General features: G+C 41.6%; 1 protein-coding gene across 9 annotated transcripts in view; it reads left to right on the forward strand.

Moving 5' to 3' along the window:
- The window catches only part of LOC149306059 (protein NLRC5-like), a 35,645-nt gene that overhangs the window by 15,927 nt on the left and 4,826 nt on the right, over positions 1 to 14,892 (forward strand). For 4 of the 9 annotated variants that reach the window (XM_089476933.1, XM_089476930.1, XM_089476934.1 and 1 more), the window contains 22 exons: positions 1,225 to 1,314; positions 2,230 to 2,277; positions 2,856 to 2,912; positions 3,578 to 3,661; positions 4,371 to 4,454; positions 5,197 to 5,286; positions 5,884 to 5,946; positions 6,818 to 6,901; positions 7,648 to 7,731; positions 8,276 to 8,365; positions 8,826 to 8,891; positions 9,289 to 9,372; positions 9,483 to 9,566; positions 9,912 to 9,998; positions 10,271 to 10,345; positions 11,208 to 11,291; positions 11,991 to 12,074; positions 12,671 to 12,754; positions 13,361 to 13,444; positions 13,634 to 13,717; positions 14,071 to 14,154; positions 14,598 to 14,681. In XM_089476933.1, the coding sequence (XP_089333059.1) occupies positions 1,225 to 1,314; positions 2,230 to 2,277; positions 2,856 to 2,912; positions 3,578 to 3,661; positions 4,371 to 4,454; positions 5,197 to 5,286; positions 5,884 to 5,946; positions 6,818 to 6,901; positions 7,648 to 7,731; positions 8,276 to 8,365; positions 8,826 to 8,891; positions 9,289 to 9,372; positions 9,483 to 9,566; positions 9,912 to 9,998; positions 10,271 to 10,345; positions 11,208 to 11,291; positions 11,991 to 12,074; positions 12,671 to 12,754; positions 13,361 to 13,444; positions 13,634 to 13,717; positions 14,071 to 14,154; positions 14,598 to 14,681 (1,758 nt within the window). Of the gene's footprint in view, positions 1 to 1,224; positions 1,315 to 2,229; positions 2,278 to 2,855; positions 2,913 to 3,577; positions 3,662 to 4,370; positions 4,455 to 5,196; positions 5,287 to 5,883; positions 5,947 to 6,817; positions 6,902 to 7,647; positions 7,732 to 8,275; positions 8,366 to 8,825; positions 8,892 to 9,288; positions 9,442 to 9,482; positions 9,567 to 9,911; positions 9,999 to 10,270; positions 10,346 to 11,207; positions 11,292 to 11,990; positions 12,075 to 12,670; positions 12,755 to 13,360; positions 13,445 to 13,633; positions 13,718 to 14,070; positions 14,155 to 14,597; positions 14,682 to 14,892 lie in introns of all 9 variants that reach the window. The other 5 variants (XM_089476932.1, XM_089476938.1, XM_089476937.1 and 2 more) reach the window with 5 other exon arrangements.

A 14,892-nucleotide genomic window follows, 5' to 3' on the forward strand; every position in this document is an offset into this window, starting at 1 on the left:
CTCCATATTTGCTAGGGTTAGGGGCACAAGACCTCATGAATATGGAAAAACTGCTAATAACAAAAACACCATGTTTTTAATGGAGAGGACACCTCTCTAGGAATCTCTAGGTCCTCCAATGCAACTCTGTGGTCAACGTCTGACAGACTCTGACCATAGAACTGCGCTGGAGGAGCTACAAAGGCCTAGCAGAGTATCCTCTCTTGGAATCTCTTCAGAGCAACTCTGTGGTCAACGTCTAACAGACACTGACCATAGAGTTGCGCTGGAGGAGTTACAAAGGCCTAGCAGAGTTGCCTCTCTAGAAATCTCTTCAACGCAACTCTGTGGTCAATGTCTAACAGACACTGACCACTGAACTGCGCCGGAGGAGCTACAAAGGCCTAGTAGAGTATTCTCTCTAAGAATCTCTAGGTCTTTCGGTGAGACTTTTAGTTAAAGTTGACCATAGAGTTGCACTGGAGGACCTAGATATTCCTAGAGAGAACATATTAATCAAATCCGTGATTAATCAAAGCCACAAATATCAAAGCCGCAAATATGGAGGGATGCGTGTACTTGCATTAGTGAGGCAACTAGTTGCAAAACCAATGAACTGAATCTTCTATCAATTTATTTTAAAATATATAAACAGTCCTCCCTCCGTTCTTGTGGTCTTTGGACTCACGTTCCTCACTTATGCGCAAGGGACAAATGGAGGGAGAATGAATGGGGTGTGCGCCCGTGGCATGCACCTGCACACTTCCATGCACCCGTGCCCATATTCAAGCCAATGGGGCTTGAATATATGCGAAACTCCATTTTCATAAGGGGGTCCGTAACATATCCTATATATATATATATATATATATATATAGAGAGAGAGAGAGAGAGAGAGAGAGAGAGAGAGAGAGTTGCTAAGCTGGGCTGCTACTTATGTCACTGACGATGCACAGATGATTGATATGCATTTTTAAGCAGCGCAAAATAGTGGGGACAGCAATCGTGCTAAAAAAGAAACGGCTACTAGGGGATAATGAGAAGATCCACTTTCATAGTGGGAACGAAGGACCGTTTGCAATTGATTTACCAACACGGAGCGAAGGCGAATCCCAAACCAGTTTAAATGCAAGTGGGAACAAGGCCAAGGAATTCTCCTTGTCTGACCCTGGATTGTTCTTGTGCACAAATGAATTGTACTTATATTCCTGGAGATGGCAGCATTGTTGCTTTTTCTGCTTCTAGGCTGGATGGCAACTGCCTGTCTTTGGAGGGAGCTTTCCACTTGGTAGAATCCTTCTCTTCCTTGAAACATATGACCTCGATGCAACTGGGGTATGGCTATGAACCAGTTTAACCATGCTTTATTATTATTTATTATTATTAATTAATTTTTTAAAAAAATCAAAATTTATATCCTGCCCTATATCAGATCCTCAAGATTTCACAGGTGGAAGTCTGAACATGTGTGGCCATGCAACACCAGAGTGTGACCAAGATTGCAAAAGTTATTAATGAGGAAGAAGACACAATCCAGGAGAGGCTGCAGCAGTTTGCTTTTGCCTGAGTTTACAGGGAAGAGCAAGACTCCATCCTCTGCTGAGTTAATGGAGAGCAAACTATTTTTGCATTTTGAACACAGTTTGCAGCCAATGCAATAGACTCAGAAGAAAGGGAGAAAGTGGGAGGAAGAGAGAAAGTGGGACCTTTTAAAAGCAGCTGAAAAAATTGGGCTGGCAGAGGATTAATTGGAACTGTCCCAGTCAAACTGGGGCAGTCAGAGAGTATGCTATATCATGAGGTTTCATTTCAAATAAAATCAATATACAAGCCAGATGCCAGACTTAATAATAATAATAATAATAATAAATAAAAGCTTTATTTTTACTCCACCTCTTTGTCAAAGTCGCCAAGGCGACTTACAATTAAAAATCCATGCAATCCATGCAATTCACAATATATGTAATATCACAGCTATTCCTTTCCTCCCCTGTAAATCCTAAATTTGGTGAGGATGGATCTGCGACAATTAAAATGTTATCAGACAATTAAAATGTTATCAGACATAATCAAGTCAGATGTCCGAATTTACCAGACTATAAATCCTAAGTTTGGTTAGGATGGATCTGTGACAATTAAAATGTTATCAGACATTGTGGTGGATCACAGTACAAATTGGGAGGAGTGTTATAATAGAATTCCTTCATCGGTTCACAGTTTTTTCCTCACTTCTCTCATTTCTCATTACAGTTTGGGAAGCAGCCAGACCATTCGTTTAACCTTTGGGGAAAAAATCAGGTAAAAATGCATCTTACTTGAGGCTAAGGGCCATGACAGAGTCATAAGAGAATATGGGCTGCATGTCAAGCATCCCAAGTTCATATCTTAGCATCTCCAAAGGAGAATCGGTTTAACCAGGATAATTTCCAGTGGTCCCTGGTGACTCCCATGTCAATGGGCTGAGGGCTTCGCTCTGGATTTTACTTCTCTGGCTCAGCGGGACATTAAACCTGGGTCTCATAGCTGAAAGACCACCAATACCTAAAGGTCCACTTATGCAATGATAAACCTAGAATGTGTTAATGGTCCCATTCTGAACTGGGCATTTAGGTATTTGGGCTCTGGCCGAGTGGTTCAAGGGCCACAAAAGTGTGCCCAAAACCTGCACTTTCCCCCATCTGTAGCATAAATGAACCGAAGGCTGCAACAAACAACACTTTTTGCAAAATGTAGAAATTCACTCTCTATGGGCTTGACTTCATAAACAAGAGCAGGCCATTTCAATTTCAAAATTGGGAGTCGGTGAATTTCAGAAAGCTAATCCAAGCATGCATGTCTGCCAACTAAACGGTGGATTATCTTTTGATTCTTCAAAGTTTCAGGGAACATCAAGGAGAGCTGTTGCAACCTGCAGAGTATGGCCGCTGCTTTAGGTAAGAAGCCATTTCCTTCTTTATTTGGCGTTGTCCGAGGATTATGCAGACGCACACATAGTGGTCCGTTCGGCGCAGGTTGTAGGTACATTGCAGACATTTTATTTGTCCCGAAACAACCTTGCTGGGTCCTCTCTTGCACTAACTAGAATCCTTTCACCCCTTGCCTCTCCATCCTCACAATTTTGCTAGTCCTTATGAAGAATGTGAAATTAGAGGGACATTATTTTCTTTGTGAAGTCGAAGGCTTTCATGGCTGGCATCCATAGTTTTTTTGTGGACTTTTCAGGCTATGTGTCCATATTCTAGAAATTATTTTCTTTCCTTCTCCAAAGAGAGGACCATTGCAGCTATTTCAGATATAGGTCACATACACATTTATCCACAGTATCAGTAGCCAGGCCTTCATTTAGTTGTGGTTGGGGAGTATCCAAAACCTGTGGATGACATTACATAGTCTACTTACAGAAGAGAAAAAATCTCACTGGTCTCTAGTGCTTTACATTCCAGTGATGTTACATATTCATGAATAAAAGAACGTCGTTGCAGACTATCCGTCAACTTATCCTCTTCCCTCCTTTGACAAGTTCATTAGACAGGATTAAAAATTGAATGTGCATACATTTTCATCTTTCGGGTGCCAAGTTTTTGCCTTTGTGTTTCAGTCTCACAGATTGCAACGTGGGCCCAGATGATATCGACCGGCTTTTTCGGATCCTGGTCACATGCTCCGGCTTGACGGAGATCAAGTAAGCGCTGCGCTCTTCGATGCAGTCTGCGTGTGGGACTGGCAAGGAGAGCATCAGGCTTGGGCATTAAGGGAAAGGTGTCCTTCCTATCCAGATAATAATAATAATTAATAATGATTAATATAATAATAATTAACCCACTTTCCACCTTGACACTGGAAGATGACTAAAGCAGAACAGAAGGGCAGTACAGCTTCACATGAACTGGACATTATGCTCCTATTGCTGCAGCCTAGGAGCATAGTGCCTGGATCAAAGGGAGGCACTGTATATACTCATGTATAAGTCTAAACATTTTAGTTTAAAAAATTGACCCAAAAAACCTGGATCGACTTAGCCATGGGTCACTGTAAGTGTGGCACTTCAACTGTTATTTGGAGGGGGGGGGGAATCCCCTAATGAGAGGTGCATCTAAAAGAAATGCCAATCCCCTCTACTCTCTCATCCATCCAGCCTTTAGTGTGGGCACAAACAATTATGCCTGCTGGAATTTTGTACGTCCGTTGGCATCGTTTTCCTTTGCTTCATCATTTACGTCCTTTGTTGCACGGCCCTATGTTTTACCCATGACATTTCCATGGGTCATACCAAAATCCTTTATTTTGGCCCCCACCTCCCCTTGACTTACATATGAGGTTGACTTATAGTTGAATATATGTGGTGCTTTGAATGTAATCTTTGTTCAAAAGTTTCCATCCTGACTGTGCAGCTTATCTGGGAATGTGTTGCAAGATCGAGAAATTGAACAACTGCTGGCGTTCCTGCCCCACCTCAAAAACCTGAAGCTCTTACGGTGAGTCTTAGAAGTGTCCATCTTAAGGACAGGGTTGGGAAAAAGAGCTCTGCTAGGATCCTTAAGAGCCATTGCTGCTCAAAGCGGATAATTTTGGGTGAGATAGACGATTGATCTAAACCCCTTGCAAGGCTGCTTCACAGATTCATTTGATGGAGTTGCATAAAATTATGCATGGTGCAGAAGAAAAGATAAGGAGGCATAATACTATTTTTTTCAGATGTGGATACGTGAAAATGGAGATATTGAATTTATAGAAAGTCGTACCATATTTTAGATTGTAAGCCTTGAGGTGGGGACTTCCATATTACAAAACATATTACAAAACCTCTCAGCTGCTCTAGAAGGCTTAATGGAGAGCGTGGGGCAAAACTGTAAAAATCAATGCAAGCAAGAAACCTCTTTTACAAAACAAACAGAATACAAGCTGAAGTAGGGATTTGGTCCAGTGTGGATGTTCTTATCAAACATATCCAGTGTTGGCCATATAGCAAAGTATAGAATCATCCAAAACACACAAAACAGTGGCATCTTCATTGGACCAACCAAAATGCACATTATACATGTTGCAAGCTTTCAAAGCTCCACTGGATAAAGGTTTTCCTGACGCTTAAACCTGGATGGATTTTGAATGATACTGTTCTTATGTTCTTTATCCACCATTCCCAGTTCTGATCCATTGCCAAACCTTGTTACAGACTCAGATTTTTGATGTCTCTGCATCCCTCCTTCCCTTTTGCAGCATCGGAGAAAACAGTTTCCCCCCCCAAAGCCTTTGCTTGCTTGTCAGCTCACTTTATCTCTGCAAGAGAACCTGCGACGTGGAAGTCAGGTAAGAGGTTTAAAAGCCTGATAACAGAACTAAGGACCGATCCGAATGGGGATTGGTTCCTATTTGGAGATCATGATACCAGTTGTATCTCCAAATAGGAACTGATCCCCATAATACCAGTTGTATCATGACAAGGAGAAACTGTGAAACCCCTTAAAACTTCTTTTTCCTCTTTCTTTTTGAGAGGCAAAGGCATGGTACATTTAATATGTAGTTATTCAGGGTAAAGAAGCGCAAATGGTAATTTTTTTGCGCAGCCAAAAAAGAACCCCAAATGTGAAAAATATCATAACAGCTCTCCATTTCCTTGATGTCTGGTTGTAACATGCCTCTTTTCATCAGAAATGACCAAATTCACAAGCATTCTTTGCATTTTTGAAACCCATTGCTGCTTTACGTAATGTGCAGGGGTTTTTGCATCAATAAATTAAATAATAAAATGAATAAATGAATAATAAAATCTCACTGTACCTGACAGAATGGAAACTGGACATAGTCAGACACCAAGTAGGTTTGGGATAACTCTCCATGTCTCCTGACAAGATCAAACCATAGAGCATTCAGATGAATATTTTTTCCCCTTTTAAAAAATTTTAGATCCAAGAAAAATGCCTTTTTGCGTTTTATGGAAATTCCAGAGAGCCAAGAAGCATCCTGCAGGTAAGTGCAGACACAATAATCTTTGCTTCATTACAATTTTGCCTTCCTTCAGCCATGTTGCTTTTAAAATGCAGAGAGGGGGAAATCCCATTATATATCATAGCCTAGTAAAATGATGTCCCTTATTGAAAGTGGCAAAGTCAAGATTTGCTCTTTTTAAGGATTTTTAAAAAAAATTACGTTCAAGCCATGGATGTTAGAAGCCATAGATGCAGAATCCATGGATACAGGAGGGCTGACTGTATATGGATCACAGATTTTTGTGGGTTTTTGGGGTTATCTGGCCATGTTCTAGAAGAGTTTATTCCTGATGTTTCATCAGCATCTGTGGCTGGCATCTTCAGAGATTGCTGGCATGGAAGTGATTATATACCCCACTTTCTTCCATGCCAGCATTCTCTGATGATGCCAGCCACAGATGTTTATGAAACATCAGGAACAAACTCTTCTAGAACATGGCTACAGAGCCCCCAAAACCCACAAAAATCTATGGATGCTGGCCATGAAAGCCTCCAACTTCACAATGTATTTGAATCGCTTTTCTACTCTGATCCCTTCCATAGGTAAGTGACAGCCGTTCCTCCAGGGGATGAAGACCTATTGTTGGAAGGCTTGACACAGGGCCAAAGGGACTTGAGAATATCCCTCTGAGCCCCATCCAAAAAGAGACATTCATGCACGCACATCAATAATAGCATGTTACCCATGATCTGCCAGCTCCAAGCAGCCAAGGGCCACAAAATCTAGATGTTAATCCTAACTAGAGTTGGAGCAACTGTTGAGTCAATGCCATTGATGTAATGGTTCTACTCTAGTTAAGGCTGTCAGTAACCCCTGTTTCTTGCTTTCTTCTTTTCCTCTTCTCCACCAGGTTGACAGACTGTGGCATTGGCCAAGATGGTCTCAAGGAACTGTGTGTTGTCTTCAAGAAGTGTGATCGCCTTGCAGAGCTGGAGTAAGTGAGATCTCTGTTGTTGTTGTTGTTGTTGTTGTTGTTGTTGTTATGTCCTTGCAAACATAAACTGGAACAAGACTATTCCTGATCATTTGTTTCTTGGACAAAGAAAGAAAGAGGCTTCCCAACAGTCAGGAAGACTCACCAGGAAGAATAAAAGAGTAGCAGTGCTTGCATTCACACACTTTTCTCCAGCACATGACTTCTCCAAGTTTTCTTATGCTCAGCTGGTCACTTTTACTAGCTATGGAAACTCTGAAGTGGAAATGTGATGCAGCTTTGCATTCACAAACACTGGCCTCATTCCCACTTACAAATAAATTGCTTTGCAATCCAAATCGATGGATTGGTTCAGCAGCGGAGCGTGGTTCACACTGCATTTGCCCTGATCGTATTTTCAGGCTGCAAAATAAAATAAAACAACCAACTTGTGGTTCATATTGACGAATGAATCAGTTCAAAATGGACCCGCTCCAGCCGGCTGAAGGGCACATTTAAATCCGATCCACATCTGGTTCACACTTGCGTGGTATCGATTTATTCAAAAAGACTCAGAAAAAAATCAGCGTCAAAAAGGTTAAATGGGTCTGGCGCATGGCTCCTCTCTCCAAATTGTTTCAGTGATTCAGTTCAAGTGTGAATCAGGGTCATATGAACTGGTTCAAACTGATTTGTGATCCGGTTTAAAAGCTAGTGGGAATCAGACCCCAGTGGAATTTCATGGACTCTACATTTCTCCTTTTCAGCCTTTCTGGGAACCATCTTGGCAACAAAGGGCTGCAGTTTCTCTTGGAACACTTGCCTGAAACCCAGGTCTCATGCCTTTTAAAGTAAGTGCCTACACTTGAGTCCTGGGCCCAAGATCCAGAGGTGCTCCAGTGGGATTTGAGAGGGACATGTCCCATCTAACCTACCTACATCTCAGGTTCCTCTCTTTCATTGCATGTCTGGGTATTCGGGACAACCCACATCCTTTTCAGGAACAAACGTACTTTCCCCTTCAAATAGACAGCTGTCCACACTTTACCACTCCTCCACGAGAGAAAATTAATATTAGTATTAGTATTAACATTTATTTATAGAGTGCTGTGCACAGCGCTTTACACAATAAGGGTCAAATAAAATAAGGGGGGAAATTAAAACCTGCCAAGCGACGTACAATCTAAAAGAACAGCATTACATGATTAAAATATCCCTAAAATAATTTAAATAGAATAAAATATTTAACTGGTAGAAGGTGGTGGAAATGCACACTGAAGCGAAGCAGGGGAATCAGTTGCAACAAGATTCGTCTCGAAGGAAGGAGAAAAGGCCAAAACTGGAGGGGGAAAAAGTCACCTTCACAATTGACAACATTTTTCTCCTTTTGCGTAGAATCAGCTACAACCAGATCTCACACGACGGGGTCCTCCATCTCATCAGCATCTTCACCGCGTCCCAAAACATTGCTGAAGTTCACGCAAGGTATGGTTGCTTGCAGCTATGTGTTTTCACCTCCCTATCCCTTGGAATGAATTGGCACATGGATGAGAAGCATGCATGAGAAGGAGCTGGGCATAGGTGGGTCGTTCATTGGAGATTTGAAGACTGTATAGTCGCTATTAGTCAAACTATTGATATATAATCAGGAAATGATAAAAATTTAAAACTGCAAAGGTGGGAGATTGATGATGATGATGATGATGATGATGATTAGAGGAAAGTCTCAATGCTATGAAATTCTGGGATTTATAGTTTGTTGTGGCATCAGACCTCTGTTACAAATCCCTGAATTCCATAGTATTGAGCCATAGCTGTTAAAGTGGTGCCAAACTGGATTAGTTCTGCGGTGTGGATGCAGCCTCAGATGCAGATCTGTCTTTCAAAGAAATATCCTCCATCCATTTTTATTTTCTCTAAAGCAATATTCTTTTTTCTTTTCCAGTTTGCACTCTGCAGAAATGCTGCTTATCACATTAGCAAGGGATGCAAAACCTTCCAAAATCCTAAGGTAGTTATTAGTTTAGTATTATTCTACTCTCACTGAGCTCTTGAAGGTTTTCTCTAACCTGGCAATTCCCAAACTAAATGCTGTGAAAGAAGTGCTAGAAAAATAAATGAATGTATAATAATTAAGGCTTTCCTAAGGGATGTAGTGAAATTACACGGGCCATTTACTTTGGAACGAGCCGTTTTAATTCATCCGTATTTCAAGCAGATTGAAATTAACCGAAGGCCTGGCAAAAAGCTGGTTGCCATCTTCTTTTGGCCAGAAAGTTTCCTTCTGAGATGGACTTTGCGAAATTCAAATTGCTGGCTTCCATTTTATTTATATTTATTTTATTTCAAAGATGTATATCCTTTCTTTCTTTCTTTCTTTCTTTCTTTCTTTCTTTCTTTCTTTTCAGGCTAAAGCAATGCAACTTCCAAGCAGAGCATCTGGCACAGTTGTCCGCTGAGCTGGGAAAGTGTGTCTCCCTGAACGATTTCACGTGGGTTTTGGCGGCTTCCGACGTAGTAACTTTTCCAAACTGGTGGAAAAGAAGTTACTTAAGAACTGTGTAAGGTATTCCCTCTCAAGTTTTATCTTCTTCGTTGTTAGGTCCACCAACAACGGCTTGGCGCTCAACAATGCAGAAGGTCTGTTCAGGTCCTTAAGGACACCGAACGACACACTAAGAATAAGGTACGCATTGTTAAATTTGTTGTTGTGTGCCTTCAGGTGAAATTATCACAGGGTTTTCTTGGAAAGATTTGTGGGAGTTTTGGCATTACTTGCCCCTGAGGCTGAGAGTATGTGACTTGACCAGTGGGTTTCCAATGCCGAATGCTGGTCTCCAAAGTCATAGCCCCAAACCCAAATTTCTATGCCATGCTGGCTCTTTAAAATCCTTACTTTGAAATAAACCTTGCTGAATGTAGTCAGGATTTGCTTCTGAGTAAACAGGACTGTGCTGCAACTTAAGGTCTCATGTCTGGAGGGGAAAATGCATTATGCCGAAGCATAAGATGGCTGTGCTTTGCGTTGCAGCATCGAAGAGCCATGGGTGAAAGGCGAAAGCATCTCTGCTCTCCTGACGTTGGCAACCGAAGCGCAAGGAAACATCACAGCCATCAAGTAATGGGATCCATCAAGGGAAAAAAATAAATTAAGCACTAGGATACGTTAGTCTCACGAAAGCTGCCTTGTGGCATCAAATTCTTTTATTCAGTTAGTCTGAAAGGTGCTACAAGATCCCTTTGCATAATGATAAAGGCAATTAACAGAAAAGGCATAATGGTACATTAGGAGATCTAATGGATCTCTGTTGTCAGATTGTAGTGGAGCAATGTGTGTGTGTAAAGGCACATTTCAGCTTGTTTAATTTTCCTTTCATTTGTTTGCAATAGGAAAGATGGCACTCTCTTTGCAGTGGAACAAGAATTTCTTCATCGGGTGGAAAAAGTGGAGTCTGTGGTCAGCAGGTGAGAAAGTCATTCCCTTTTTCCCGGTACAGCAGCAACTCCTTTTATATATATCATTGCAACAACAACAACAACGGCATCATTTCTCTGCTGTGGGTCTTTGCCATTGAGGTCCCTTTGGCACCAACTTTAGTGTCATTCTGGCACCAATTCAAAGGGTGGCTTTTTATTAATCCTTCCAAGTCTAATTGATATTATCCGATTTGCACATCTGTTACGTTTTATGTTATTTTAAATTGTTTCAACTGGTTTTAAATTACTTTGTCTTAAGTGTTAAATGGTTCAATAATGGCCTTTTATCATTATTTTTATTGTTTTCAGTGGTTCTAAGTTGATTTTTATTGTATATACACTGCCCTAAAATCCTTCAATATAGGACTGCATTTAAATATAAATGTATTTTTACAAGTAACAAATGAATTTATATAACTCTATGATTCTGTGATTTATATCCAGCACTATATTATTATTATTATTATTATTATTATTATTATTATTATTGCCCACCTTTCTCCCAAAAGTAGTAATACTACTAATATTCCCACCTTTCATCTAAGTTTGGGATTTGAGGTGGCTGACAGTTTAAAAACACAAATACAGCCAAAACGTACCAAAAGGTGAATGTTGAAATGAGATTAAATTATTCACAATACTAAAATGATTTAACACTATTATACCATTAAATAAGAAAATACCATTAGAATATTTTAAATAGGAGTTGAAATATAGGTCAGCTGAAGACAACAGAACATTTTAAAAGTCCAGATGAAAACCCAGAGCAGATGCGCCACTCCTGCCAACATCGGCCAAATCGGTTTCGGTCTGGCTTGCGCGTTTTCATGGTGTGTTTGTGCATCCACAGTTTCCATAGGTGTGAACTAGATGCCAAAGAGACCCACTTCTCACCAACGTTCATTGAGAAATGCAAGCAACTCAGGGCATTACAGTAAGTCTGCACTTCCCTGCCCTTCTTCAACCCTCTCTGCAGTTAAAAAGAAACCTTAGATGAGAATTGCAGTATGCATCCCTCGTGCAGAATAGCAACATTGGCTGCATCTGCACATTAGTCTAGATAGTTTGCACCCGAACTGGGATTGGGCTCTGTATCATCTGGACTCATTGCCCTGGGAACAGAGGAAAATGTTTTATTTGGGCCATGAGATGGGGTTCCAGTGCATCCCATTTCAGCGACTGCATGCCATTGTGCAGTGTGCAGTGCACAACCACAGGGGAGAATGTTTTGTCAGGCCAATGAACATAGGGTTGTGGTGCATTCCATTTCAATGACTGCATGCCATTGTGCAATGTGCAATGCACAACCACAGGGGAGAATGTTTTGGGTGGCACATGAAGATAGGATTCTAGTGCATCTTATTTAAATGATTGCATGCAAATGTGAAATGCACAACTGCTGCATTGCTGTAGGTCCAACTCTGTCTCTTCCCTCATCAGCAGAATGCATCTGTTGCACTGTGGCAAATAATTTACCAGTGCATGTAGCCTGACTTATGCATGAATATGTCACTAGCAGCATGCCAGTCCTTGCATGATAGGATTTCCCACTGAGTTTCTTCTAGCTTCCTTACTTGGTACTTCTCCAGAGAATATCTGTCAATGCATCGTGTCTGTTCTTCTCTCTTTGCAGTTGCTCCCAGGTAGAGATCACTGATGTGGATGGAGAAACCATTTTGGATTTCCTGCTGCATTTCCCTGCACTGAAGAGACTTGAGTATGCCCTCTCTGGATTGTTGTATGCTTTGCGGTTGCACCTCTGTTTTCCCCGGATGGGTGGCATCTCCTAGGATTTGCATCTTCCTAACTTTCACCCTCCTTCTCTTGCTTTGCGAAACTGCTGTCCTGCATTTTCAGGGAAGGTTTACATGTTCACACAACTTTTATCTAAGATGTATGGAAATTTGCATTCAGCTTTCCAAGAGTGTGAACACTGAAATGGAATTGTGTGCCTCCACTTCATGATATCAAAATGGGTGAAAGGATGCGACAATACCAGCCCAGTTTTCCTAACCTGGTCCCTTCAGATTCTGTTGGATTCTGCCTCCCATCGCTCCTGACTTTACTGGGTTGTGGGATTTTAAGCCACAACATACGGCTGGGAAATGTCACATAGGTGTTCCCCAACCCCATACTGTTCTACTCATAGTAATGAAAGGAGAGGAGACGTTCCCAGTTCCATCAAGCATCATCTTATAGGCTTTTCTAAGCCTGCCATACATCTCTTGGGCTTGTGTGAAGCTGCCGAGTTTACATTTCCAGCACTGGTGGGGAAAAGGCTCTTTTTGACCTGTACTTTTCCTGAACTTGCAGGTTGACATGTTGCAGAATCTCTCCCGCTGGAATGGAGCGCCTGGCTTCAGCGTTGCGTCAGTGCCGCACCATGGAAGACATCAAGTGAGTGTCATGTCATGGTGGTCAAGCTGGCGAAGGGATTTGGAGAGCTGTAATAATAAAAAAGTTACCTTCCCAAGCTGTGGAAATGTCCCTAAAACCATCCTGTTGGCCTGTGCGGACAACCCCTTAGTCAAGGATGGGCCTATCATTTCTAAATCAGGGCTGCCCAATGTCTTTGGCTGCGTCAGCTTTCAAGTCCAAAGCTAAAAGGGACTGTCCAGGATGCAGAATCATATCCCAGCATCTTGGATAACTTCTTTTGAAATCCCATCAGCAGTGGATGATGGATTCCTTCTCAGTCGGGCAGTGACTCCATTCCAGGTCTTTGGCTCCATTTAAAAGAACTGCCCAGTGTGCTGAATATGTTTTGGATTTGGAGTGCAGGGGTCCATCTTCTTGGAAAGCTCCTCCAAAGGACATCCAGAGCAGAAGCACTGCCTCACTGACATGTAAGGTACCATCCAGCTCCAGACACTGAATACAGAAGTTGCAAGTTTGAACCATAAAGCATAGCCTTTTAATACATCCCTGCAGCTTGCCCTTCCTGCTCTGCTTCCTCAGACATGCTCATAGACTAAATCTGTAACAGCGTTGCTTTCTCTCTAGCTTTTCCAGAAGTGAACTGGGTACGGATGGCATCAGTATGCTCCTCGGTTCTCTGGAAGGCAAACTTCAGCTGAGAAGCATAAAGTAAGCTGCCTTTTCATTGCATCTCCCACCCAAGGACTAAACAGGGCAGACCCTGCTTAACTTTGCAAATCAGACAAAACCTGAACCTTGTGTGTGTATGAGCGTTGCTCAAATATCAATGTTATCTCCTGCGAGGTCCGTTTCTAACATGCATTACCTTCATGTCTTTCTCTCATCCATTTCTTTTAGCCTTGGTTTTCTGAACCTTGACAACACACATCTTCCAAAGCTGATTTCAGGACTCTCTGCAATGCCTCTCCTGAGAAGACTGAGGTCAGTCTGTCTGTTGGTCAAGGAAATAATAATAATAATAATAATAATAATTATTATTATTATTATTATTATCCATACCCCACTCTACAGCCAAAAGGCTATCAGAGCAGCTTACAAATTGTTAAATAGACACACTAAAAGGCAGTAGGATAAGAGGGAGGCTGCATTATCGGTTGCATCCGCACTGGAGAAACAATCTGGTTTGGCACCACTTTCAACTGCCATGGCTCAATGCTTTGGAATTCTGGGAATTGTAGTTTGCTGCAGCACCAGAGCGGAGCTGCCCTTGAATGCATATGTCACCTTCTATGGCATAATTGATTTACCTTTGGCATTTTGTGACTGTTTTCCAGTTTGAATAACAACCAGCTCAGCGGCGATGCCTGTCCTCACCTTGCCAGAGCTTTGGAGAACGCCATTAACTTGGAAGAAATTGAGTAGGTTCATGTATTTTCACTTTTAACCCCCATTTTAAGATGTGCTCCCCTCCCATACCCTTCATCTTTGGATACATGAAAACCAGGATACGCTTGGCCAAACAATATCAGAGCATGGCCAAAATGGGAAAAGTTATTGATAAGGGAAAACACATATCCTAGAAGATGCTGCAGTGCTTTGCTTTTGCCTTGATCTTACTGGGAAGGACAAGATTCCTCCTCTTCTTCCTATTGAGTTTGTTGCATGCAAACTATTTTTGCACTTTGAACTCAGATTGCAGCCATTGAAATGAGGAGAAAGGCAGAAACTCATAGGAAGAGAATAGAAATGTGGGACATTTTGAAAGCAGCTGGAAAAAAGTGAAAGGATTAACAGGGACTGTCCTTGCAAAATTGGGAGAATGTTTTCTTTCATCTGATGAGCTATGAATTTTCTTTTAAAGCCTGAGCTACAACAAAATCGATGGTGCCGGGGTGAAAGAAATTGCTGCAGCTCTTCCAGAAATGGAAAATACGAAGCAAATCAAGTGAGTTACTCTATTGACGCACAGCTTTAATAGTCCTTCCGTGTTTCAGAATAGCCAATGCAGTCAGAGCATGCTATCGGAAAATAAAAAAGCAGATCAAGGAAGGAAAAAAATAGACCAATGCAAAATCTTTCCTTTGACTTCTCCTGGGCCCAGTGTGTATCTGACACATCCTTTATTTCATTGATGTTTGGGAAAGTTCGACCAAGCT

This window comes from Sceloporus occidentalis, unplaced genomic scaffold (genome assembly GCF_023333645.1).
Source record: "Sceloporus occidentalis isolate IW3139 unplaced genomic scaffold, rSceOcc1.0.p SCAF_10, whole genome shotgun sequence".
NCBI lineage: Eukaryota > Metazoa > Chordata > Lepidosauria > Squamata > Phrynosomatidae > Sceloporus > Sceloporus occidentalis.